The following is a 24,744-nucleotide window of genomic DNA, read 5'->3' on the forward strand; positions in this document are numbered from 1 at the left end:
CTCATTTGATAATTATTTTAATTTTAGTTTTTAGTTTTCATTTTTTGTGCTAGAGTACAGAGAAAAATTAGAGTAAGGATGATATTGAGAGAGAGGATTAGAGGAGAAGATGGGAGGGAGGAGTAACAAAAATGAAAACAAAAACTTTAAAGTGAAAATAATTTCAAATACATTTCCGTTTTTAGTTTTTTTTCTTCACTTTTGTTACTTATCTCTCTCATCCTCCCCTCTTATCTTCCCTCTCAATTTCATCAATAGACGGACCTACCCTTTGACTAACCTGGGCCAGGTAACTTTGTCTTTTTAAGCTTAAACTGATACACCCATTCCACCCAATGAATAGCCCTGCACTGCACTCTCATTATCCCCCTTCACCTCCTTTTTTCTCTCTTTTTCTTTTTAGTACAAAAGGGGCCAAAGGCCAAACACAAAAAACCCTTTGTTTCTTTTATTTTTTGGTAAAAAACAACCCCTCTTTTTTACTTTTTTGGTAAAAAATAACCCTACTTCACTTCACACACCCCTGTACATAGAAAATATAAAAGAACTATGTACTAGATGCATTTTGAGGGGTAAAACTCATTATGTCATCATGATTGGGTGTAGTCTTTTGTTATCAATGAATTTTACTTCATACTGTCAAGTTTAATAACTATGTGTGTAAGGTAAACTTAGCCCCCACCCCAATTTGAAATTTTGGGTCCGTTCCTGATTCCATCTTCACTCTCATTCTCACTTCCATTCTCTATCTTTTTTCTCTATAATCTAACACAAAAAATGAAAACTAAAAACTAAAATTGAAATGGTTATCAAACGGTCGCGTATATGCATGCGCAAAAGAGCATATGCGTTTGAAATTCCACCGTCAATATTATATAGCCTTGATCACTAAGTAACCAACCTCTTTGTTTTGTTTATAAGAGTGGTTTTTGAATTGATAATTCTTGAAAGATAACCTAAAAACTGAACAGTTCTCATAAATAATTAGTTTACGGTCTATAAACAAGATAGTCTTATTCGAAGGAAAATAAAGACATCTTTTCTATAAAAGCCCCATATAGAATAGAACCAGGGTTTGGCCAAAAGTATTCATCATGAACCAGCTCTTGTTTTCGTGTAAAGTGAATGAATTGGAATAGAGCGACTTTCTAGTTTAAAGCCAATCAAGATTTCCTCGTCGACATTCTTTTCCATTGGTATAATCTACGGTATCTCCCCTTCAAAAGCTACATGCAATTAAGCCCTTAATTTTTGCTTTAGTGGAAACAAAAAGTCCGCTAACTTTTGTGTGTAACGAATAGATAAAACCTTGGTGGCTTTAGACCTGATGCCAAAACCAACCAAACAGAAATGTCCACTTGCTATAATTAAGAAAAATTAATACGATAAAATCCATATAATTAAGCGTAAGCTTAGGTCGATGCACTGTTGGCTATGGAAATTGAGGTAGCCAGTGAGATTGAACCTTGAAAGATTTTGTTAGAAATATATCAACAACATCCAACTCCAACCGTACGATTCCGCCCATGTTGGAGAGATTTTGTTTGGGATTATCATGCCATTGCCATCACAGTAACTATAGTTAGCAACTAAACTAATCTTAATTAAGCATATAAATAAATATGCTTAAAGTGAATCCCGTAAAAGTTAGGTGAATTAGATACACAACACATGAGCTTGAGTGCCTAAGACCCAAATATGATAAGAGGTCCATTAAGCATAGTGGCAGCCATTGTCGTTTCTAACTTTCCTGGACATGTTTCAATTACTTTCCTGTGAGAAAGCTCCATCCATGGAAAGGGTTGCTCGACAAGTGTCATTGGAGAGCACGAGTCTCCTACTTTTGAAATAATTAGATTGGACGGGACAAACTAAATTCGTTCAATAGCACGCCACCTTTAAACAAATGAAATGGAAAAGGGGCAAATGATTTATTAATCAATTAATGTAAAGCACCAAAGGAATGAATAATATGTAGTTAAATATTAATTATTTGGTTTAGTGGTGCTCCTTCCTTTCTTTACATGTAGCCACAGCAACCTTACCAAGAAATTGTATAACGACATTGCTTCTCTTCTTATATACAAATCAAAGTTTGACGTATATGCAAAAATAATTCATCAAAGAAAATAGGAGTTACTACTTTCCGAAAAGGAAGCAATTATTTTCTGTTGTATAATACATGTTGACCTATTTAAGTAAGTTGGTAGGGAGTGATTAGACACGACTTTCTATTAATTTATTAAAAGTCATTTTACTTGGTGCAAGATTTCCAAACTCTCTGAGTCATTCGAGTCCAACTCATCTACTAAAACAAAAACAAAAAACCTTTGATGGCGACTTCACAAATGTCAACTATTTGTTTTGATTTCAAATCTAAATCTCAGTGTTTTATAGTTCTTAATTTCCCATTAGATATGGTTTTGAAGTAATTAATGGAACTATAATTTTGTGGTTCACGCACGGCTTTGGTCTCCTCCAATTACCACACGATGAAGTGCTCTGCGAGAGGAGAGTAGAGAGATGATTGCCTGGTTTACGTATCTGAACTTTTTCGTTTGGTTATATACTTTATTACACCAGACACACAGATACATCTGAAGAATATTGGTTTGTAATTGTTGCCAAATATATATAATACTTGTGTTTTGTATTTCTCCTCAGGCATGCGTATGAATCTGTGAGTCTATAAAATTCTGACTATCCTAATTAAAGAAAAAGGTGGCAAGAAAAGAATGCACATTGAAACAAGTGGTTGTGGTTGAAAGGCAAAAAGGATGAATTTAGGCATTGACAAGCACACCAAACCAAACGCATAATGTCAGTGTAAGAAGGGAATATACAACAGCGCCCAGCCCAGGCCAACAAATGAAAAACATGTTACATCTTTTTTTCTTAAAGGTTACAACCTACATTTCTTCCTTTCTACTTTTCTTATTTAAGAGTTGCCAGAGTGAGAAAAACATGGACTTTTGTCTTTAAAAAAAAACATTTATCTTACATTTTAGCGAAGTAAGAGCATTTATTGAATTTTAAAAATGTAACTATATATATACTAGCCTCACCTCACACGTGTGTCAACACTATATATATTGATTTCTACTTGATATTCTATATTTTTTCTCGCACTCGAAATATCAAACACTGAAAACCTTATTGTGCCTATATAACCCTATTTTTTTAGGCAATTAACTCGTGGTTAAGAGCAGTTACATTTGTTACCGAGGTTTTGTGTTTGAATTCTCACTCTCCCAATCTAAAAAGAATAATGTTACTCTTACCACATTTCCATACAACCTTATATGACAAATGAGATAGACAACCACATCAATTAAAATTAGGGAGATTCACTATTATACCCAATATAGGAGCTCAAATTTTTATATAAAAAAAAACTCTATATGAAATGGACTTTAGAAACACACCCAAAGCCCATTTACAACAAAATAAAAAGGCTTCTAACTTATTATAAATTACAAAACTGCCATCGATTTCTTAAAACAAGCCCAACCCCAAAACCTCATTAAAAAAAACCCAAAACACTCAATAGGGCATCAAAGTAATTTAATAATCAAAATTAAATTGAATAGGGCTAGCGGTTGTTTTTTTGGGTTTTTTTTGGTTTTGTTTATAGAAATTAAATGGTATAGGGTTTATCTATATCATTAGTGCTAAAAATGGGTATATGAGTAAATATCTCTTAAAATTAATGTAACATTTTCTTTTCTTTTAGATTTATTGACAATTTTTAATTGATGTGGCTGTCCACTTCATTTACCACATAAAGTGGTATGAGAATGTAATATACAAATGTGATAAGAGTAGAATTACTCGTCTGAAAAATCGAAAACAGGCAAGGATGGATTGTTAAGGAAATACCCAAAAAAAAAAGAAAAAAGTAACGACCCATATTGTAAATTGGGTGAATGGAAATTGGTAGTATGGCCCATTCTTCATATATGGGCCCTTTGAAGAGCGTGGCCAATCCTTCTTATTGAGCTCATCCACAAGGTCCTGACCGTCGAAATCGACAGGCCCACGCTTTGGCGACTGTTGGCATGCTTGCGGCGTCTTTCACCTGAAATCCTCCTCGACTACCCAAAACCTTACCCTTCGAGTTGTCCCAAATCTACACAAATACCCCTACCATATATCTCTCGGTCAAATTCGGGATTTCATTTTATTTATTTTTCTTCCAAAAAAAAATAAAAAAATACACGAGGTCAAACTCGTAATTACAGTATTAATAATTTGCCCCATACATAAAAAACGAAAATTGCCAATACTGAACAGAAAGAAAAGAGAGTAAAATCTCAGAAGAACAAAAACCCGTTGCCAAAATCCCAAGGCTTCCCAAATCGGTACGTTCCTCGGCCCTTGGAAACCCTAGATTATGTAGATGATAAATGAAATGAAATCCAGTAGCTTTGGAAGCAAATAAATATGGAAATTTGTATATTGTTTCTTGTTGTAGAGAAAGCGTAAGATGGATGGTGTGATATCAGCCAATGACCAGCAGGGCCTGGTCACTTCGTTTTTGGAGATCGCTGTGGGGCAGACTGCAGACACCGCCAGACAGTTTTTGCAGGTTACTCTGAATCTCACAAATAGTATCCAAAACGCATCGCATTGATTTCCTTCTTTGTTTTTGTATTTTTTGCTCTTTGGGTAAAGAAAAGTAGTTGTATTAGTAGATTCAGGTGTTCATTGGATTGCAAGGTGCTTACTTGAGTCTAGTATAATGTATGGATATTGAAAGTTCCAATTTTTACATAAACAGGCCACGGGCTGGCAGCTTGAAGAGGCAATTCAGCTCTTTTATGTGGGTAATGAAGCAGGGTCAATAGCTGCGGCGCAGCCTCCGACTGAAAATATTGATCATTTGGCGGATCAAACTTCTGGGTATTTCATATTGTTCAGTTGTGCTTTTCTTTGTCGGCATTTTTTTTTCTTTTTTGACATTGGGTTTGTAACAGTGCAAATGAGAATGTGGTACATCATGGTATAAATGAGACTGTTGGACAACTTGGTGAAGATGAGGTGCGCCCTCCAATGCCTGTTATAAGGGACGTTCTTTATGATGATGCTGCGCTCTATGGGTATGTTTTATCACTTCATCTTTAGCTTTGTCCTTGGACTAGAAAGCTTTGTATTCTATTTCGGTGTGTTGTAAAATTTATTTCTTTCTTTTTTCCCCTGTTTCATCTTAAGTATATGATATACTTAACTTTATAATGGAAACGTTTTCTCCTTCCTTCGAGTTAAGATATTCTGAATTGGTTTTTCCGTTTACATAGCAATGGCATTAGTATTGTAGGATAGTGCTAGGTCAGTAGAAATTGCATTTTGAGAATTGGGAAATCACATGGTATGTCATTGTTATTCCTTCATTCTTTCCTATAGCGATTGGCATGCCTCGTGTAAAATACTAACGGAGTTTGATAATTGAAATGTTGTAAAGTTTCAAAAAGTCTCCTTTCTATTTATTTGATAAAGGTAATATAGGTGGTGTAATATATCTGTTTTCCTTTGTTATTAATATTCATGCTTCAAGTCAGATGGTGGATTTTGATTGCACACAAGACTACTGGTGTGATTTTCATTAGTTAGTTGATTTCATTTTATATGCACAGTATTTACTTTGGTCTTGTGCAATTTTAATATTTAAACCCACCCTAACATGTATTTGCAAGCCAATATGCATGTCGGTTTTTTCTTTTCACAATTCATTTTATATGGTGTATTTGGCCTCTTTACTCATCGTATTTTAATAAATGGAGGTTTCTTTTATGCCAATTTCATCTAGCTCACCAAGGGCAAGATTTTCACAACATGAATCGGGTTCTGTAATTGCATTCCGTAACTTTGAAGAGGAAATGAAGCATCCTGGGGTATGGGAATCAGGCCAAGGTGCTACATCCTCAGCTGAAACGGCTCGAGATAATCTTGCTTCCTTATATCGTCCTCCCTTTAAGCTACTGTTCCAGGGTTCCTTTGAAAAGGTATGGTCATTTGTTATCTTCCAGGCTTCAGAGTTTGTGTACTGTAGAACTTGAATGGTTATAATCAGTATTATTGGTGTTATGGGTTGCCGGGAAGGGCTTTGTGGAGGTACCCCTCATGCTTTGGGCCTTTATTCTTAGTCGGAGAAATTACATATATCAGATCTGATCATGAATCTTGCAGCTGTGACTCTCATATAAAACCTTTCTGGTTTGTTATATCAGATCAATTATATAGATTCAAAATATATGAGATGTGGAAATCAAAGAATACTAGTTGATCAAGGGACATGTAGAGTGATACAGTCATCATTTAGTTATTCATACTCATTGAGCAAATAAAATTGAATTTTTTTTTATACTAATGCAGGCAAAAGGTGCTGCTTCTGTCCAGGACAAATGGCTCCTGGTGAACTTGCAATCCACTAAAGAGTTCAGCTCTCATATGGTAGGCATTTTCTCTGCGGTCTATTTCATTTTTGGTTTGTTGGTTTCTTTGTTTTTCTACATGTAGACTCACTTTTTTGTGTGTGTATAAATACATTTTTTTGTGAAGCTTAATCGAGACACCTGGGCCAATGAAGCTGTCTCTCAAACCATTATTACTAATTTTGTATTCTGGCAGGTCGGTACCATGTTTAAGTGACAATTTATTATGTCTTTATGCTTGCTATTTCTTTCTATTAAATTAAATCAGATTTATTTTTCAGGCTGTACTATTATATTAGTTATACAAGTGCAGGCTGCTGATGGGTTTTATTTGTTGATAAATTCCTTTTACATGTTATCGGCTTATCCTCCCTTAAGTACTTTATTGTTTGGTATTGTGTGAAGCGTGTGATATGCACGTGCACATTTGCTCACTAGATATACATACTTCGAGATAAATGATACGTAATTGTGTTGGTGTTATTACATATGCATTATCATTTTCCCTTGGTAGGAGTGTAATAGCAAGTAAATCTTATCCAAGGCTGTCATAGATGGTTTGATGTTTTGTTAGGAATATAGTATATGTTAATCTATGAACCAAACGTTTGTAAAAGGTTGAGATTTTAAGATTATTAGAATCTCTTTTTGGACTTCAGAATTGTGAAGATTATGTTTAATTGTGTTCATCTTTGTGTGGATTTTGCTCCCTAATTTGTATGACAGCATATGTGGACATGAATCTTTTGGATCACCTTCATGCTTCTGATTTAACCAACTGTTTTCGTTTGTGCTTCATCTGTTTGATGTTGGTCTGCAAATATAGACATATGATGATACAACTGAAGGCAGGAAGGTTTGCACATACTACAAGTTGGAATCTATGCCTGTAGTTCTCATTATTGACCCCATTACTGGGCAAAGAATGCGTTCATGGAATGGAATGGTTCAGCCGGAATGTTTGCTAGAGGTAAATGCCATGGCGTACATTGTATCTTCACAGTTGAGTATAAAGTTTTCTCTTGTTAGAGAGCTTAAGAAACCGTTTCCTACAATGATCAAACTTTTACTTTGAAGTTAAATTTTGGCATGAAAACATCCTTGCCACTGTAGGATCTATTACCCTTCTTGGATAGTGGCCCCAGGGACCATCATGTAACTTTGTCCCATAAACGCCCAAGAGAAAGTTCTCTGCCTCAGCCACAGAAAACTAAAGGTATGCTTGGGCTTCCAAATATCTTCTGCTATATTACATTGCAGTGAACCATTTTGCTTCTCAAATCTGTTGAATTTGTATTATTTTTCAAATTATTGCTCATGTATTATTGCTTGGGTGAACTTCTCTGATTGATCCTAATCCTTGTTCCAACTCAACAAAGTGGGGGTGGGGTAGGAAAAAAGGAAAAAGAAATCCTTTGTAAAGTGTAATATGAAGTGAAATGACATTAATATGCTAACTGAATGAATGATTGAAGTAAGTTTTAGAAGAAAAATCTGCAGCTGAAATTATAGTTGTTTTCCCATTTTACATATTGTTTCATTATTTGATGCTCCTTTTGATTTCATAAATGGGGTTGCTGTTTATGTTGTAGTATGAGTGGTTGTTTCAGCTTGATTGTAGTGATATTAGAGAGAAGTTTTGTCTGAATAGTTTTGCACTGACATTGACATACTTGGTTAATGTGCTTGGTTTCTTGTGTTCTCATGAAAATATGCTTGGTTTCTTCTATATAAAATACCTGTGTCAGTATCTGCGATGGTGCTTTGTGTATTCGGTTGTATGTGGTTTACTAAGAGGCTCAGATGGGTGATTGCTTGTACATACGGCCAAATTTGTGAAGCTGTGACATATCCGAATTTGTATCTATCTTTGCTAGCAGCTGAATGATGCATTCTAGATCTGCTCTTGAAAACTTGTTTTGGATGTTCTTTCCTTTCCTTTTTCTTCTCTTGTTATTTTTTTCGTGGATGAGCTGCATGTATGACTTAAGGTGCTTCAGTTGCAGATGAAACTAATGAAGAAGATGAGGAAGTGCAGCGCGCATTGGCAGCTTCAATGGAAGGCATGCAGGAGACAGGTGGGATATCCAAAGATAAAGATGAAATCATTACTGACAAGGAGGAAGAAACATGCTTAGCCAAGACACCTGCGTATCCACCTTTGCCTGAAGAACCCAAGGGTGATAAGAACCTCCTTTGCAGGGTTGGGGTCCGTCTTCCAGACGGGCGCAGGGTGCAGCGGAATTTCCTTCGCACTGATCCAATTCAGGTAAGAAGTGAAAGAAGTTTTTTGTATTAGTATATAATGGAAAAGATTTGAATTGTGATTAGCGTTGAACAATTAATTGCATCTAAACCGAGAGAGTTTGACTATTTGTAAATCATTTTTATCAAAGTTAAATGCTTGCAGAGAGTTCATGCTTATGTTTGACAAAATTTGCATGGTAGACTTATATGGCTTGCACTACGATGGAAATGATGAGCACAGGCTGTTATTAGCAGGATCTATTCTACTCCCCTCCTAGGGTTGTCAATGCATTTGAATTGTTTGTTTTGCAGCTGTTGTGGTCATTCTGCTATTCCCAACTAAAGGAAGCTGAGACGAGGCCGTTTCGGTTGACTCAGGCAATCCCAGGAGCTTCAAAGAGTCTGGATTATGATTGTCAATCTACTTTTGAAGAGTCGGGGCTTGCCAACTCTATGGTCTCAGTTACTTGGGAATGAATGAATGAACGAATTCATGTTGGAGAATTTTTGGTTTGGTCATTTTGTTTATACATGTTTCCAGGACTTAGGAGGTGTCGTTTAATGGATGGGGAATTGGGGATGCAGATTTTGTAGTGTACTATTTATTATGTATATACTCATGCAAAGGGCGCATGAATCTACACTTGTTTATGCTAAATTTGGCGCTCTCTCTCTCTCTCTCTCTCTCTCTCTCACATATTCTCATTCTCATTAGAGTTTTGTATGGATGGGCCACGTGGCACGAATTCTCTCTTTAGAAATTTGGGTTTTATCTACCTTTTAACAATTTGATTCACTCTATGATTTGGATCGTATCTCAACATCTTTTTAAGAAAGGACAGAATAGTAGCCCAAGAACTTTAAGCCTCACCACCCCCAGCCCAATGGCTCAACAGTATATAACCCAAGCCTGAGATGGAATTTGATGGGATGGATCCTGGAATCTTGACAAGACATGGGCCTAACTTTCAGACCATTTTAACTTTTTACAGAATTCTCTTCGATTAAATGTGAACGAAAGGGAGGGGTAACTAGAAAAGTTTAACTTGTCGGCAGATACCGACAATTGAAAAACAAAGAGATCAAAAGCTACGACATTTTTGTATTCATGTCAAAGATATTTCCTTTTGGTTACTTAATATATTGTATTAGGGCCACAATATCTTTCTTTTCAAAAGCTAGATTTGGTGAAAACATTCTTTTCATGATTTATGCATCTTCATCTAAATGTTCTGAGTTATCCATTGCTTGAAATTACTTAAATATAGAGTTTATTTTCAATCCATATAAACTGGCGGACCTATGTAGAGACAAGTGTGGGCAGCTGCTCACACTTAAATGTTTTTTTCATCATGTAGGCTACAATAAATAGAACATTTTGGCAATATTTTGCATGTTCAGCCCCCAATTGGCTCACTATTAAGGCCCAAAATATCAAGCCAGTTTAAGAAATGACTTAGTTTGTCTCCCATCCCACGTGTATTTTGTGTGATCTTTTATAAAATAATAATATAGTTATATAAATATATAATATTACTACATAAATAAATATTATAATATTATATACAATATTTATACCCACACTTAGTTTGTCTCCTATGCAGACATCCAAAGGTTATTATCATGTGGACGCCATGTATTTTCTACTACTCCTTCATGTTTTCCTTCATATTTACAATGACATCCACATGATAATATCGTGCAGACATCCATATGAGAAAATAACTGATATAATAGTTGTTAAACTCAAAACCTCATTTTAAATCTAAAATAAACCAAATATGTTTGATTAATGCTGTCAATAATGTAGGAGTGCTCTCCCTCCTTACATAAAGAAGAAAAATATCACATGCCAAAAAAGTAATCTGATATTCACTAATCTTGATTTTTTATTTATTTATAGGACGAGTCCTTTCCAAGCTGTTTTCCAATATTTGAAACTAATTTTGTTCAATTAATCTTGTAAAGTTATCTTTTCATCATAAGCCCTAATTACTTTTATTATATACATAGGACATTAAAACCAAATCTAAAATCACAAGTTGTACAGCGATTTTAAAAAACCTTCTTTTAGGCTTAGCATATGCATATAGGCTTTTTATCACAAATGGTCCCTGAGGTTGGTGAAATTATCGCCTTTCGTCCTTAATGTTTTTTGGTGACACTAATGGTCCTTAAGGTTACCCTTCACACATCAAAATGGTCCCTGACGTTAACTTCCGTTAAATTTTCTGTTAAAATGCTGATTTGGTACATACATGGCCACACATCCAATAATATAGAGCCATGTGGCATTAAATAATATATTTTTAAAAAATTAAATTTTTTTAGAAAAAATAAGAAGATTAAAACTTAAATTTTTTATTTTAATTTTAAAAATGAAGTTGTTTCTCGCCTCCTACCTCTCTCCTCCTTCCAACCTGCCAACCCACCTCCTTCACCCCTCCCTCTTCTCTCTCTCTCTCTCTCTCTTTCTCCTCAGATTCGTTGGTGATGGTCAGGCAAGCAAAGAACTGGGTCGGAATCTGGCTGGGTAAATGGATCTGATGCAAGGGCATAATTGGTTTTGATATTTGGGGAAGGCATGGGGTCCAAATTTGGAATGGGTATGATGGGCAAAGGGTTTAGTTGGTCTGAATGGGTGGAGGAAGTGGCTGTGAATCTATGATGGTTGGATTTTTTTTTTCTTTTTTAGTCGGAGCTGCTGAGAGAGATGAAGCTTTTGTGATTACAGTGTACATGCTTTAAAATTTGAAATTGTGTTGATTTCTTCTTGTTGGTTTTTTTTTAATTGAATGGGAAGAGGGAGGGATTTTTTAGTGGGCATGGAAAAACAGAGGGAGTGGGAGAGGGGGAGAGAGAGAGAGAGGAGAGGGAGAAATGGTAGAGGGGTAGACGCAGGGGAGGGCGAAGGGCCAGAAGGGGATGGCTGAAGGTTTTTTTTTTAAAATCTAAGTTTTAATATTTTTTTTAAATGTAATTTTATTTTAAATATATTATTTAATACCATGTGGCTTTATATTATTGGATGTGTGGCCCATGTATGTGCCACATCAGCATTTTAACAGAAAAATTGACGGCAGGGACCATTTTGATGTGCGGAGAGTAACCTTAGGGACCATTAGTGTCACAAAAAAACATTAAGGACGAAAGGTGATAATTTCGTTAACCTCAGGGACCATTTGTGATAAAAAGCCTATGCATATATATAACTTATAAGCATATACTTGGCATAAATAATGGTTTCAAAATCCAGAGGGAGGTAGGTAGCTAGGGATATCCATGATGAGTAAAGCCGGATAGAAAAATAAGACGTTTGACAGCTCAGTGGGGCTGGGATTGTCGTTATATAATCTTGGCAGAAAGCACAGATCACGCAGTGACAAGTCACTGCTGCACTAGTCCCAATAACGTATTATGCATCGACACAGAGTCACAGAGATGTACGTGTGGCTCCTCTTTTTCTTCTTTCTTTCTTTTTATTAATTACTTTTTTTCAATTCTCGAATCTTCTTCTCCATGGCATACATGAGGAGTGGACACACACAACTCTGCTCTATCTATCTATATAAGGGCTTGCAAGCTTAGTAATCTCTTACATCGATATACAACCTAAGCTAGCCTAGCTACCTCTCCAGATACATATATTTTAGAAAGATATGGAGCGCTCCATGCGTTTATTTTCAACTGCCTTCGTCTTCTTTCTGCTTCTAGCAGCTGCTGGTAATATTTAGGCTTCTTCTCTTGTCTTTCCTCTGGTTAACTTGTAAACTATATATATATATGTATATATTCAACTGTTGGGATTAATTAATGTATATGTTTGGAATGATTTGGCAGGGATGATGGGGCCAATGGTTGCTGAGGCTAGGACCTGTGAGTCTCAGAGTAATCGGTTCAAGGGAACTTGCGTGAGTACAACCAACTGTGCATCTGTTTGCCAAACTGAGGGCTTCCCTGGTGGCCATTGTCGTGGCTTTCGCCGCAGATGCTTTTGCACTAAACATTGTTAATTAGCGATAATCGTGATACTCCTGCATGCACATTTCTATGTGGGCCTGGGAGGAGACGATTATGAATGATCACTTACATCAGTGGCCGTACGTGCAACTAAAATAAATTAAAATATAATGACTCAATTTAACAGTTGGGTTATTATTATTATATCCTTGTCCTTGTTTGTTAATTAAGTACCACCCTCGTGAGTTGCCTTGCCTTGTTTTATCAACGATGTCTTTGTAATGCGTTTGTAATAATGCAATATTATTGATTTCCTCAACCAAACATGTTGTCATTTTGCAAGGGTTATCATCTTTTCCAATTGATCAAACATGCGGCGGGGGAGCAATTTAAATTCCAATATTTCAAATTTAAGGTGGCCATAAATATATGGAGAGCCAAACTACACCACAAATATACGAAGTCAAAAGTTTGCTGGCCAAAATAGGAGCTGGAATTTTTCAACTCTTTAATTTGGTAAAGGAGCTAGCTTCCTTTACGTAGATGGATCTTCTCTACGACCCTGTATAAAAAGCGCTTCCATGGCTATAGTTCCTTGCAATAACATTTGATCTCTACTGCATATACACAAGCACACACGTACACACAGATCAAGCGCACACACACACATACACACAGATCAAGATGGATCGCTCCATGCGCCTTGTTTCAGCTGCCTTCGTTCTTGTCCTGCTTTTGGTGGCTACCGGTATATCTTTTTATTCCCTTCTTAATTAATTTGATCAGCACATTAATTATGTATGTAGATGAATTAATCAAATTACGGATGCATGCATGGATGTTGATTTGACAGAGATGGGACCAATGGCTGTGGAGGGAAGGGGCGCTAAGAAGGTTGAGCCAAAGAAGAGGACATGTGATTCTCAGAGCCAAAAATTCAAGGGGATGTGCTTTTTGACAAGTAGCTGTGTGCAATCTTGCAAATCAGAGGGCTTCACCGGAGGCCAATGCCGCGGTTTCCGCCGCAGATGCTTCTGCTCCAAAAATTGTTGATGAATTAGTTTATCATAAAAGTGTATCTGTGTGGGAGAAAAACAATCTGTGGGACCGGAGCGTGCTTGTGTAATGAGATCTATTGATTGACTCAGCTGTGCTGGGTTAATTGCTTTTGCTATCTAATAAACTAAATGACTGCATGGATCATTTCTTTTATTGTTTCTTGTGTTGTCCTCCTTTCTTAATCTCATATAGCTTTTCTTTTTCTTTTAAAAAAAAAAAATCTTAATCTCCTCCCTCCTCTTCAGGATTATGAGTCGATTAGGAGGATCCCGAACTTCTGAATTTTGGGTTAACAATTTAAAAAAATACCCAAAAGACGTTATAACATTAGGATTAACATGAATTTTGGTTAAATGAAAAAAATGACTTACAATTTGATGATGTGTCATCTGTTAGATGGTTAGATTGTTTGAGTGGTTTAGATTCGGTTAAATGAAAAAAATGACTTACAATTTGATGATGTGTCATCTGTTAGATGGTTAGATTGTTTGAGTGGTTTAGATTTAATGAAATGCGGGTAAATACATGGGAATTAAATGCAGAGATGGTTAGATTGTTTGAGTGGTTTAGATTCGGTTAAATGAAAAAAATGACTTACAATTTGATGATGTGTCACCTGTTAGATGGTTAGATTGTTTGAGTGGTTTAGATTTAATGAAATGCGGGTAAATACATGGGAATTAAATGCAGAGGCTCGGGATCCCAATTAGGATATGTGCACAACAAAAAATGAAAAAGAAAAATCTCACAATTAGTTAACACAATTGAATTTTTTATTTTTTACTGGTAACATGGGCTAAGCCCAAGCACAAAAAAATGAGTGTAATTTTTTTTTTTTTGAAGGCCTAGTGATACCTAGGAAAATGAAATTGTTAGTAAGCCCATTAAGAACACATCCAGCCATGTTTAGCTCGCAGTCCAGAAGCATCATGGTTGATAACGGCTTTTTCTCTAATTAAAATCTCATTGTAATATAATTTTGGAAATAATACCTATTTAGTCGGGTATAATTTAAAATTCAAATCTGTTACATTGAATTTGATATTTTTTCCATTCTATATTTAAAGATTTTCTTATTGAATATACTAAATAAGAAATCTCATTTATTAATCTAACCAAATAATTTCTTCGTTGATTATACCAAATAAGGAATCACATTTATTAATTTGACAAATTTACAAACTAAACCAAACCAAACCAAACCATGCATCAAGAAGATATCCCAATAATTTAAAATTTAATTCAATAGACCTACTTCTCTGCCCTTCTTGCTTCATGGAAAAGGAGGTTTGGGAATGAGAAATCAATTGTTTTTCTATGTTTAGTAAGTCCAAGCATAGAAAATGGTTGCCTAACACATGAGAAAGTAGGAGGGAAAGTAAAGCCTTCCTCTCAACTTGGGTTTTGTTTTCCCTCCATGGGAAAATTTGGGAAAATGAGCCAACATTAAATGCACATTTTTTATGACTATTTTGTACCTATTAACAATTTAGAATTACAATATATCATTAAATGCATTATATTTTTATTTGATTTAATATGGATATAATTAGAAAATTTTACAAACTTCGTGGGAAAGGAATCTTCCATTTTCCATATCTTGGAAAATGACATGAGAAGTGATTTCCCCTCAAATCCGTTATATGAACCAAACGGTGCCCTCTTGTATTAAACCGAACATGCAACCCCTATAAATATGACCCAAAAGTACTCACTAGTATAGTGCAAAACAAACCTTGAGATTCAACTTTACCCCAGGTGTCACACAAATCATAAAAATATGGAGATGGCTACATCTAACAAAACTATATTTGGGTCATCCTCTTGGTCATTGCAACTTGTGAGTTTTCTGACTATTCAAATTCTCTTATAAAATTAATATGTGTAATTAGCTAATAATAAAAATATTTGTAGCAGATTATTTACATAACATTCACAAAGGATTTTTTTAAAAAAAAATTAAAGAAACTTCTGTTAATTTGCAGGTGTAGCCTTATTCTCAACAGGAGCAGAAGCGCAACAATGTTCTACTAGCAAGGACTGTGACAAAGCTTCATGTGATTCAAAGACAGCTATTTGTATTAACCACAAATGCATGTGTGTGGATCCAATTGGCTTTGATCATCATGATTAAAGTCAAAGCCAAAGTTAAAGTCAAACTGCTGTTCCTTCAAAAGAGTTCCATACATGCTCTGCATATGTTGATTGCATCATGTGTTTCAAGAACGATTATTTGCCAAGATGGAAAATGCATGTGCCTTGATTGATGCCTATGTTGCAACGCTACCACGAAATTAAATAAATTTCATCCACAAGTGACTACGTAATCTTTCTTTAAGAAATAATTAACAAAATATTTCAATAATACGCATGGTTTTGTTGATCAATCTCTTATAATAATAATGATTTTAAACACAAATGTTATGCTCCAATCAAGCAAGGCCTGTATTGTGTTGCTCCATTATTTTTGTCTGATCTTTGTGATTATTGGAACTCATCAACGTCTTAAACTAGATCAAAATTAAGGCAACACAGAGTCTTTTTCCTATATCTTAAGAAGACATGTAAATCAAACATGGGAATGAGATAAAGCTAATATAACCTGGTCATTTCCAATTCCAAAGAATCAACATCTCCCACAATTATTTTTCCTCTTCTTATTTTTAGTGTGGCTTTTCACATTTCCAAGTGATAAATATATTACAAGGGCCAAAAGTTTGTCAGTGAAAATAGGAAGTTGTCTATGGTGCCTCTTGAAGCTGGAATATTTCAACTCCCTTTTTTGGCTATGGAGGTAACCTACCTTTACGGAGATGGATCCTCTTTAATCTGCTCTTCGACCCTATATAAACACCCTGCATACTTATTGTTCTTCGCATTAGCATCTGAGATCTCTACTTCATACACAAGCAGCACACACACGCACAAATACACACAGATCAAAATGGATCGTTCAATGCGTCTTGTTTCCGCTGCCTTGGTTCTTGCCCTGCTTTTGGTGGCTACCGGTATATCTTTAGTTCTCTCTTCTTTACTTAGTTTGATGAGTACATTAATTAATTATATAGATGAATTATAATTAACTTACGGATGCATGCATGCATGGATGTTACTTTGACAGAGATGGGACCAATGGCTGTCGAGGGAAGGAGCGCTAAGAAGGTTGAGTCAAAGAAGAGGACCTGCGAGAGTCAGAGCAAAAAATTCAAGGGAATTTGCTTCTTGACGATCAACTGTGCCACGAGTTGTAAAACAGAGGGCTTCAATGGAGGCCAATGCCGTGGCTTCCGCCGTACATGCTTCTGCTCCAAGGCATGCTAATTGATTATAATGGATCTATCTGTGTGGGAGAGAGCTGTGAGCGTGCTTGTGTAATGAGATCGATTTATTGACCCAGCTCTGTATTGTATGCTGGGTTAATTGTGCTTTTGCTAATAAATGACCCTGCATGGGTCATCTCTTTTTCTTGTTCCTTGTGTTGCGCGTTCACCTGACTTAAAAAAACAAAAAAAAACATACACATAAACGATAATTTAATTTAATCTATAAGAAGAGAAACTTGAACTTATGTACAAAAGGACGAACTCATTGTGCTGACCAACTAATTCTAATTCATGTACAAGCATTGCATTATGAGTTAGAAAGGATAAAAAATGAATGTTCTTTTTCTTTTTCGGGTTATATGGGCTTAGCCCAATAACAACAAAACGAACGTGTAAAAGCAAAATTTTCAAGGCCTGGTGACACCGTGGAAAATGAAATTCCCTTGAAGCCCATTAAGAACACAGCCCGCCAGACTACTGTAAGGGGAAATCAAAAACCGCAAGCGGGAATTCAAGCGGAATCTCTTCTCCACTGCAGTCGGCGCCGGTGTTGTTGTTTACTTTTGGGGATGAATCAGAAATTCGGGGGAGGGAGACGGCCAACCGGCACTCCTTCGTTGGCTTGGTCGTCCGTCGTTGTTGTCGTTTCGCTTCTCGCTGGGGCCTCCGTTGTCCACAATCTCTACAAGCCAGATCTCGTACGCGCGCTTTCTCTCTCTCTTTCTCTCTCTCGCGCGCGCGCGCGCACACACACACACACACTCTCACGGAGTGTAATACCTTCTTGTTGATCAATTACGAAAAAAAAGAATATATGCGGTTTAGGTTCTGTATTTGACCCTGACGTATTGCACGCGAGGTGTTCGATAAAATGTTAGGCTTACCTGCTCTATTATTGTGTTTGTCATTGAATCAAAATAATATTAGGCGCTTATAAATCCTATGCATTTTGTGCAGACGTTGCCTCCTGTGGATGGTGTAAACGGGAGCAAGGAGGGGAAGCAGCCTGAGAAAGAATGAAATGGATCACTTCTTCCTCCTAGTTTTTCTGCTTTGCCAAAATTCAATTGTTTTCGCTTTTAATCATAATACACTTTAATATGTGAATTATGGTGTGAGTTAGCTAGCTAGAAGAGAAGGAGGAGCCGCCACTCCCATGGCTTTCACTCGTTGTTGCGCGTAATTGAACTTTTCTTTTTAATAAATTGACTTTCTTCTGGTTCAAACCAACCCAAAAAAAAGAAGTTGAATGATCTTCATTGTGCGTGTGTGTTGTTTACACCCAAAGTAAACAGGCAATGAGAACAAGACACGTGGAGGAAATCGAGCATGGTCAGGAAAGGCCTCGGCATCCTACCTACCAATCGCTCCGTTTAGGGCAACTCCCCCTGGGACACGTGGCATGCTCTCAAGCGACGTCCATAGTCCCACATCGAAATTATCAACAAACTGCACACTTCCCAAGGCCTATAAAAGAGGCCAACTATCCCAAAATAGATGTAATCAGAACTAACGGCATATAAGCCTATTGATCTGTCAGTTGAATTTTCTATTCTCGAACTTACTTAAGCATCGGAGAGTCTTCGGCTTGTACCACACCGGTGCCTTGGGTCTTACCGAGCGTTCTCTCATTTTTGCAGATCACGCTCCCTACCGAGGCCTTAAGGATTCCAAAGGCATAAATTACTAAGTTGACCCTCAAAATCAGAGAACCACTTTTTGACGTCAACATGTGTGACTTACAAATCGCTTGTCTGTTAGTTATTTTTTTTACATTATGAAAGAGAATTAATACCATGATTAAGTTCACACCACCACCTAAAATTTTTAAATTGACAGAGCATATGTTTAATAATATACGTAACGATAACGAAGACTTTATAATGATGACAGCCGAATCAGAATCGGTCATCCAGAAATGATATAATTTCGGTCATTCACACCACGACGAATGTTGTGGAATATATCAAAAGTCAGAAAAGCGACATATATTATAACGTTAACAAGCAGCCTGTGGTGGGTGGGTCACATCACACATACACCCGGTCATGGTTAAGAATATATCCAGAAGCCCATCAGTTCAGAAGGAGGAGGGCATGCAGATAAACTAAGTCCTAATAATTTATCTTAAAGTGAACTTATTATGATAAGTTTTTAATTGAAGGCTCACAGTTAGCTAGACTTGGTTGGTTCCCAGTGAAAGTGATGATTATAAATTAAGTACAAAAGTTATGGACACGTTTACAATTTTCTAAACATTAAGCAAGAAATGTTTGTTCATTTTTTTCCCCTTAATTACATACAGTTTAGGGTAAGAAGACGCGTTAGCCACTCTTCTGTCCACTCTTAAACAGAAGATTACTCATATGTATCTTGCCCTTAATTAAGTTTGTCTTTTCTTAATTAAGTTTTCCACGTTGGATTTTTTTTTTGGATTGGAACAACGAAACGTGGGCTGCTATGAAAGAGAATGAGCGAATCGCGAAAACTACAAAATGCACCTACTTTTTACACACACACACATATATATATATATAATGCCCAATTGCATGCATCGCACAAACAAGTAAAAGATGATAACAAGTTGTAAATAATATATTTAAACGACTACTTTTCATGCTTGACCAGCTATACGTATATTTTTCCAATTGAGAAATTTCAAAGTACAATACATTTTTTTTTAAAGTTTAAAAACGAAGACTTTTTACGGCAACCAAATCAGAATGAGTCATGGGCTTGCACATTAATTGAACAGCGACTTGGACAAACCAGCTTGGCTGGCTACTCATAAACTGCCTTATGCTATATATAGATGAGAGCTACAAGCTTACTTCATCAACATCTTCAATATTCATTCTCATTATTTCTTCAGTTTCCATTTCCACTCAACCTAAACCCTTAATTGCCTTGCGAAGTTGAGAGAGAGAGAGAGAGAGAGTTTTGATTTGAGTTTTAACATGACCAAGTCTTTCTCTTTCACGTCCCATGCAAATGTTGCATTCGCGATGTTGTTGCTTTTCTTTATCATGAGCACAGCAAGCCAAGCGCAACTATCTTCAACATTCTATGACCAAACCTGCCCAAACGCTCTTGCTACTATCAAATCATCCATAAGCAGAGCAGTTTCTCGTGAAAGCCGGATGGCGGCGTCCCTAATGCGCCTCCATTTCCATGATTGCTTTGTTCAGGTACGTACTAATTACCCCTTCATTAATTAAGCCAGCCACTAATTGATCATAAATTAATTACTCAATATGTGCATTTCCTTATAGCGCAGTCTTTGACTCTTGGTTTTTGTTTTTGATGATCGATTGCAGGGTTGTGACGCATCACTCTTACTTAATGATTCTGCTTCTATCGTAAGCGAAAAGAACGCATTTCAAAACAGGGGTTCTGCTAGAGGCTTCGAAGTCATAGATGATGCAAAAGCTCAAGTGGAGAAGATTTGCCCTGGTGTTGTATCTTGCGCAGATATCCTTGCTGTGGCAGCTCGGGATGCATCAGTTGCTGTGAGTACATAAATAAATAATTCAATTTGATTCTTTTATTATCTTTATTAATTGGAATTATGTTAATGTAAATCCCGTGGCTTTAATCTTGTACAACTACTAATAATTGCAATAAACTAAATATATATATATACATATGATATAGGTGAGTGGTCCATCTTGGACTGTGAAGCTTGGAAGAAGAGATGCGACCAGAGCAAGCCAAGCTCAAGCTGAAAGTGACCTTCCACTTTTCACAGACTCCCTTGACCGCCTTATTTCCAGATTTGGTGACAGAGGCCTCAGTCCCAGAGATCTGGTTGCATTGTCGGGTAACTATTTAAATGAATCATATATGCCTGCCTTGCTTAGAAAATGCTATATTAATTAACACTTTATGCTAATGAACTTATATATGTATGAATGCAGGTGCACATACAATAGGGCAGGCTCAGTGCTCATCATTTCGTGACAGGATTTACAACAATGGAAGTGACATTGATTCTAATTTTGCAACTACTCGCAGACGCCGCTGTCCTGCTGCTGCACCCAACGGTAATACAAATTTGGCACCACTTGATTTGGTGACACCAAATTCATTCGACTACAATTACTTCAAGAATTTAGTCCAGAAGAAGGGTCTTCTTGAATCAGATCAAGTTCTCTTTAGTGGAGGATCCACAGACAGCATTGTCTCTGAGTATAGTTCGAAACCCGCAACTTTTAGGTCTGATTTTGGAATCGCCATGATTAAGATGGGAGACGTTTCTCCTCTCACTGGTTCAGCTGGAGAGATCAGAAGGATTTGCACTGCTCTCAACTAAAACTTTCTTGAGCCCCAAGAATCAAGATGAAATGTACAACCTAATTTGAATAGCGAATGTCTTCCTTTTGTGTTTGTTTTTTATTTTTTTGCGAATGTCTTGTTGTATTTGATTCATTCATATGTATGTAACCTCAATTATACAGTGTTGTTATTGTTGTAAGAATAAATTACACCTCAATGAATACTTTGAGGAAGATAATGGAAATTACTCGAATTGTTATATTTTGTCAACGATATTAGCTTTTTATTTGTCAATAAAATCTTTTTTGGGAACGAATTATGAACCCCCGACCGCTACCTACGTTTGAAGACCAAGTCCTCCTGTACATATATCATCAAAATGATTCACAAGCAGGATAGTTGAAATAATATTGGAACAAAACAAAACAACGCTAATTAAACACTAAAAAATAATGAAATGATGTCTAAATTTAAGTGTAAATATAACTCATGATTTACAGTTATTTAATGTGTAAATTCCACATTGAAATAAAATAATTTTCTAGGATTTTACTCATTTTTAAATAATCGGAACTATTTTAAATATACTTTTGGAGCTTAAAGCTTCTCTTTTCCCTGGCGTAATTCCTAGGCCTCTTTCCATCTACAAATCTATCTTCTTCTACACCAAAGAACAGAAGCCACCTCTACAACAGAGCCAACAAAGGGAAAGATCCCCTTCCAACGGACATCAAGGTAGAAAAATCCCCTTCAACCACCCGGTAGCATTTAGCATTTATATAAAGACCTGTCGAAACTCTTTTGAACAATGAGCAACTCAAAACTGCGAATATTTTGATGTTTTGATTGCTGCTTAGTTTATTAATATATGGTCAATATTTTAACATGACAAGCAACATATTAAACATGTGATTAGTCTATTTTTTGTAACTTAAACTTGCTAAACAAAGCATGATGCCACTATTTAGATCTCTATGTCTATATAAATAGTACCATCTTCCCAACATATTTTCACGACTTTGTACACATTTCATACGGTTTTAAAACCCATAACATTGCGGTGGCACCATTGCTAGTTTAGTATTGGATTCATTGGATGACTCAACTATCTTAAGGGTAAAATTTTAGGTTGCATGGGAAAGAGTAGCTAGAGAGCTGGAGCACTTTTCAACCCAAACAAACCACCCAACTTCGTGCTAATGCCTGCACAGAGAAAAAGCTAAAATCAGTAGAAAGTACGAACTGCTACTACCCGGTATACACTTCCTAAAAACATAAAGATTAGATATTTGAAAGCACACTATAAACTCCTTATAAGGGGCATTTATGTTTAACACAACTATAAAAACGATAGATTATGAGGGAAAAACTCAGAAGCATTTATCATTTATAATTATAAGAAAAAGGCATCAACGTAAATTAATTGTAAGAAAGAGCTATTACCTTTCTTTCAACCGCATCATGCGATCATCACTTGAAAGGTTCCTCTCTCCTAATAAACTCTGGAGACAACTCTTCATTTTCAGAGTTCGCATCTGACAATCGAATCATCAACATAAGGAGTCACCCTTGCTCCAAAGCCAGTCTTAACCAATGCTCTTAACCCAGATTGGAAATCAGAGATGTAGAAATCTACCACACGCCTCTGTCAAACAACATAAATAGAAAATTATGGTCAAAAGTGTGAAATCTAACGCCCAAGAATTTCAAGCCTGGTAGCCATAAAAGTCGTCCCTTGGCATCACCATGCAATGGCTGCTTGCAGCAACAGAACATTCAAAGCAGGAAGGCAAATAAACCAGAAACAAATATATTACCAAAATTCAAATAGCAACACTTAGTGGATTGGCAATTGCACTGTACATCAGCTCTACAAACACATTAAAAACTGTCCAGGCACTAGAATTAAAATTAGCCAACGGCAAAATCTAAATATTTTGAAAGTTAATGAGAAATAAAATTCAGTTCGTTAATTATGAAAACCTCAACCTCTGACCCAATAAAAAAGGGAAAGAAAAGCAGAAAGAGAAATACTATATGTTATCCATCAAACATTAAGCTGACTCAGTTACTCACTTCTATGGACCTGAGCCCCCAAGTGAAGCGATGATGTGTAGTGTGTAGGGTTGGCAGCTTTTGAATCCCATCCTCGATACTCGTACAAACTTGTAGATGTATACACACATCTAGGAACCTTTTGAAAGGACAACTCGAGGGGCAGATTGCCACAAGTGACCACCTTAAAAAACAGAACCAGAAATAACTTGTGAAAACTATTGATTAACATTTACAAAAGAATAGCTAAGCAACGTTATAGAGATATAGTATTTCCAGCAATTAAATTCCTCCATGTATCTTCATCCCACCATCCTTCATAGATCTCAATAATAATTATAAGCCATACCATCAACAGATTAACTTACCCCTGGGACCTTCACAAATTGCCCATTCTTTGCAGTCCTCAGCTCAGAATCTGAATAACTAGCAATATAACCTATAATAGCTCATCTTCCCCAATAAGTATTCCATGTGAGTAGTGTAGCAACTGCACCAAAAAGGATCACAACCACAGTGAGGAGATATGCATTGTGGACTGCACCTAGAATAAAACCACCAGCTATGAACCCCATCACAAAAAGTAGAAAGACCCTAATATTGTCTGCCGTGCAAATCTCACGGCCTGGAGTTCCGAGCCGAGGGGATATGCGTTAACACGCGGTTTCCTGCTTTTGGGTGCGGTGCGGTTGTGCGCGGGCGTGCCAGCACGGTCTACCGTGTGTCGATGTGTTGATGAGTGTTGGATGGATAAGTGGTGCGCCTATTTGAACTCGTCTTCCTAATCAAACGATTGTAGCCGAGAGAGGAACTGGTCTTGGTTGTTAGGTTCACGGCCTGAACTACAAGGCCGTTGAGTGATGGTGTTGGTGGTGGGTTTTGGGCGGTGCTCCGGCGCGCTGCTCAGGGAGCGACGGTCGTGTGATATATGAGGTGAGTGAACGAACAACAAGGATGGTGCTCCGGCGCCTTGAAAATCAAAGGTCGTATGATATATTGATGAATGGATTTTCCTTACAATCTAACACTACTCCTAGGAAAGCAAGTAAAGATATTGAAAGTAAGTTGCTCCGTGGGAGGCTTTGTTTTGGTGTTGAACCCTTTGAATGTAGCTCGAGTCTTGTATTTATAGGAAGAGTCTCTGGAGGAGTAATCGAGGCTAAAAATCTGCATGGTGGAGCCTGATTGGAGCAAGTGGGCAGTCCAATCGACATTTGGGATCGTGAAGCATGGTGGTGTGACCCCAGAAATCCCGGTGAATCTCGGCCGCCGCTCTTGATCGTGGGTTCTGAGCTTCTGGCCTTAGAGACGCATTTATGGCCTGGATAGCTGGTGAACCAATATCTCAGGCTGTTAGAATTCTTGTGAGAATGTCCACGTCTAATCACTCTGAT

The 24,744-nt window shown here is 36.8% G+C and overlaps 5 protein-coding genes and 1 pseudogene across 7 annotated transcripts; 5 read left to right on the top strand and 1 right to left on the bottom strand.

Annotated features, from left to right (window-relative positions):
- The first annotated feature begins 4,246 nt into the window (after positions 1–4,246).
- Positions 4,247–9,336, top strand: LOC110762763 (UBX domain-containing protein). 2 transcript variants are annotated; one of them, XM_021965450.2, is made up of 11 exons: positions 4,247–4,361; positions 4,475–4,588; positions 4,781–4,902; positions 4,977–5,099; positions 5,807–6,002; positions 6,373–6,450; positions 6,559–6,627; positions 7,258–7,401; positions 7,545–7,647; positions 8,432–8,700; positions 8,991–9,336. In XM_021965450.2, exons 2-11 carry the CDS (start codon positions 4,487–4,489, stop codon positions 9,153–9,155), a joined length of 1,371 nt encoding a protein of 456 aa, XP_021821142.1. In that variant the 5' UTR covers positions 4,247–4,361; positions 4,475–4,486; the 3' UTR covers positions 9,156–9,336. The 2 variants fall into 2 exon arrangements, with proteins under 2 accessions (XP_021821142.1, XP_021821143.1); XM_021965451.2 differs by having other exon boundaries at positions 8,438–8,700.
- A 2,905-nt stretch (positions 9,337–12,241) lies between these two features.
- On the top strand, positions 12,242–12,962 carry LOC110762777 (defensin Ec-AMP-D2). Its single transcript, XM_021965461.2, has 2 exons — positions 12,242–12,401; positions 12,519–12,962. The coding sequence occupies exons 1-2, from the start codon at positions 12,338–12,340 to the stop codon at positions 12,689–12,691; spliced, it is 237 nt and encodes a 78-aa protein (XP_021821153.1). The 5' UTR covers positions 12,242–12,337; the 3' UTR covers positions 12,692–12,962.
- Positions 12,963–13,106: 144 nt separating this feature from the next.
- On the top strand, positions 13,107–13,850 carry LOC110762776 (defensin-like protein 2). The gene is made up of 2 exons (XM_021965460.2): positions 13,107–13,386; positions 13,492–13,850. Exons 1-2 carry the CDS (start codon positions 13,323–13,325, stop codon positions 13,689–13,691), a joined length of 264 nt encoding a protein of 87 aa, XP_021821152.1. The 5' UTR covers positions 13,107–13,322; the 3' UTR covers positions 13,692–13,850.
- Positions 13,851–16,578: 2,728 nt separating this feature from the next.
- LOC110748383 (defensin Ec-AMP-D1-like) lies at positions 16,579–18,246 on the top strand. Its single transcript, XM_088247076.1, has 3 exons — positions 16,579–16,705; positions 16,819–17,718; positions 17,978–18,246. Exons 1-2 carry the CDS (start codon positions 16,642–16,644, stop codon positions 17,016–17,018), a joined length of 264 nt encoding a protein of 87 aa, XP_088103202.1. The 5' UTR covers positions 16,579–16,641; the 3' UTR covers positions 17,019–17,718; positions 17,978–18,246.
- A 1,639-nt stretch (positions 18,247–19,885) lies between these two features.
- Positions 19,886–21,554, top strand: LOC110762771 (lignin-forming anionic peroxidase-like). The gene is made up of 4 exons (XM_021965456.2): positions 19,886–20,208; positions 20,338–20,529; positions 20,675–20,840; positions 20,938–21,554. Exons 1-4 carry the CDS (start codon positions 19,978–19,980, stop codon positions 21,330–21,332), a joined length of 984 nt encoding a protein of 327 aa, XP_021821148.1. The 5' UTR covers positions 19,886–19,977; the 3' UTR covers positions 21,333–21,554.
- Positions 21,555–22,491: 937 nt separating this feature from the next.
- On the bottom strand, positions 22,492–24,000 carry LOC110762810 (protein SHOU4-like; annotated as a pseudogene). Its single transcript, XR_015833793.1, has 4 exons — positions 23,719–24,000; positions 23,372–23,534; positions 22,739–22,940; positions 22,492–22,498 (listed from the first exon to the last, which is right to left on the bottom strand). The product of XR_015833793.1 is annotated as a protein SHOU4-like (transcript).
- Positions 24,001–24,744: the final 744 nt, after the last annotated feature.

Source organism: Prunus avium, chromosome 1 (assembly GCF_965620075.1).
Source record: "Prunus avium chromosome 1, drPruAviu1.hap1.1, whole genome shotgun sequence".
NCBI classification, from domain to species: domain Eukaryota; kingdom Viridiplantae; phylum Streptophyta; class Magnoliopsida; order Rosales; family Rosaceae; genus Prunus; species Prunus avium.